Source organism: Cebus imitator, unplaced genomic scaffold, assembly GCF_001604975.1.
Source record: "Cebus imitator isolate Cc_AM_T3 unplaced genomic scaffold, Cebus_imitator-1.0 Scaffold628, whole genome shotgun sequence".
Classification (NCBI taxonomy): domain Eukaryota; kingdom Metazoa; phylum Chordata; class Mammalia; order Primates; family Cebidae; genus Cebus; species Cebus imitator.
Genome location: NW_016107943.1, coordinates 824,067 through 825,234, shown reverse-complemented (window position 1 = coordinate 825,234; position 1,168 = coordinate 824,067). Strand labels below are relative to the sequence as shown.

General features: G+C 31.4%; 1 protein-coding gene across 1 annotated transcript in view; it reads right to left on the bottom strand.

Annotated features, from left to right (window-relative positions):
- Positions 1–1,168, bottom strand: part of LOC108295256 (E3 ubiquitin-protein ligase UBR3-like) — a 139,380-nt gene that overhangs the window by 40,540 nt on the left and 97,672 nt on the right. Inside the window, exons 15-17 of the mRNA XM_017517324.2 lie at positions 1,011–1,063; positions 784–917; positions 343–428 (exon numbers count right to left, since the gene is read on the bottom strand). Coding sequence (XP_017372813.1) covers positions 343–428; positions 784–917; positions 1,011–1,063 — 273 coding nt within the window. The remainder of the gene's footprint in view (positions 1–342; positions 429–783; positions 918–1,010; positions 1,064–1,168) is intronic.

The following is a 1,168-nucleotide window of genomic DNA, read 5'->3' as shown; positions in this document are numbered from 1 at the left end:
GTAGGTGATGGGGAGGAAGGCAGCAAATCACACTGCCACGTGTGTACCTATGCAACAATTTTGCATGTTCTTCACATGTACCCCAAAACCTAAAATGCAATAAAATAAATGGGATAAAAAATTAAAATTAAAAAAAATAAATGCATATAAGTACACAACAAAAAAAAGAAAAAAAAAAAAGTCACCTGCCCTGAATACATACTTTACTTGAGCAAACAGCTTGTGTTCTTCTTTTCCTATATTATTTTTCAACTTTGAAAAAAAAATGAAAAATTTGATAAACCTTTAATCATAACAATTACTTATTTTAGATCCTGCAACTAACAGAAACTTGAAGGATATGAGGTCCAGCAATGAACTGTGTGTCCTGTCATTCATACACAGCTGGGCTACCATCTCTGCCCTGAGAATCTCATCATCAGACATTCCTAAAATTATTAAAAACAGAATTAACAAATCTGAGTATACATAAATTATAAAGAAAACAACTTACCACACATTTTATTAAGCTCTTTTACCAAACATAGGATGCTTCAAGTTAAAGAGTAAAGAAGGAATGCCCCAAATATAACTGCAGTTTAACTGCTCTTTGCAGTTCCCTTAAGCAAAGGATATTTTAAAGATATTCTAAAAGATATATAGTACAACATACCAAGAGCTTGAAACATTGTTTAAATTTATCAACATCCTTTCCTGTTTTCCCTAAGCCAGTTACTATCACAGAGAGGGGGAGGAAGGGAGGAAAACAGTTAATACCTAAGTATTAGTATCAGTGAGTTTTACCTAAATGTAAACGAAGACTCAAAAGAATCACAAGAAATGTAAGAGCGCCTTCTAACATCGACCTCTCATGCTCTGCATCAAGTACTGTATTTTGATGTTGTGATGCCATTGTCAACAAATCCACTACCTTAAATCTACAAGAAGAAATATTTGAAACATATTTTTATAAATTAAAACAAAATGAACTGGACACTTCCTAATACGTGTCTGAATAAAATTATGCCTACCTTTCAAAGACGGATGAAATAAAATAATCTGGGTCAAGTCTAGATGCACAAACCTTTAAAAGAAAACAAAATGCTTTATTTCTCAATATTCGGTTTTCCTTCTTCTATTAATCATCTTTCTTTTCTTATTTTTTCTTCTTTTTTTTTTTTTTTTTTTT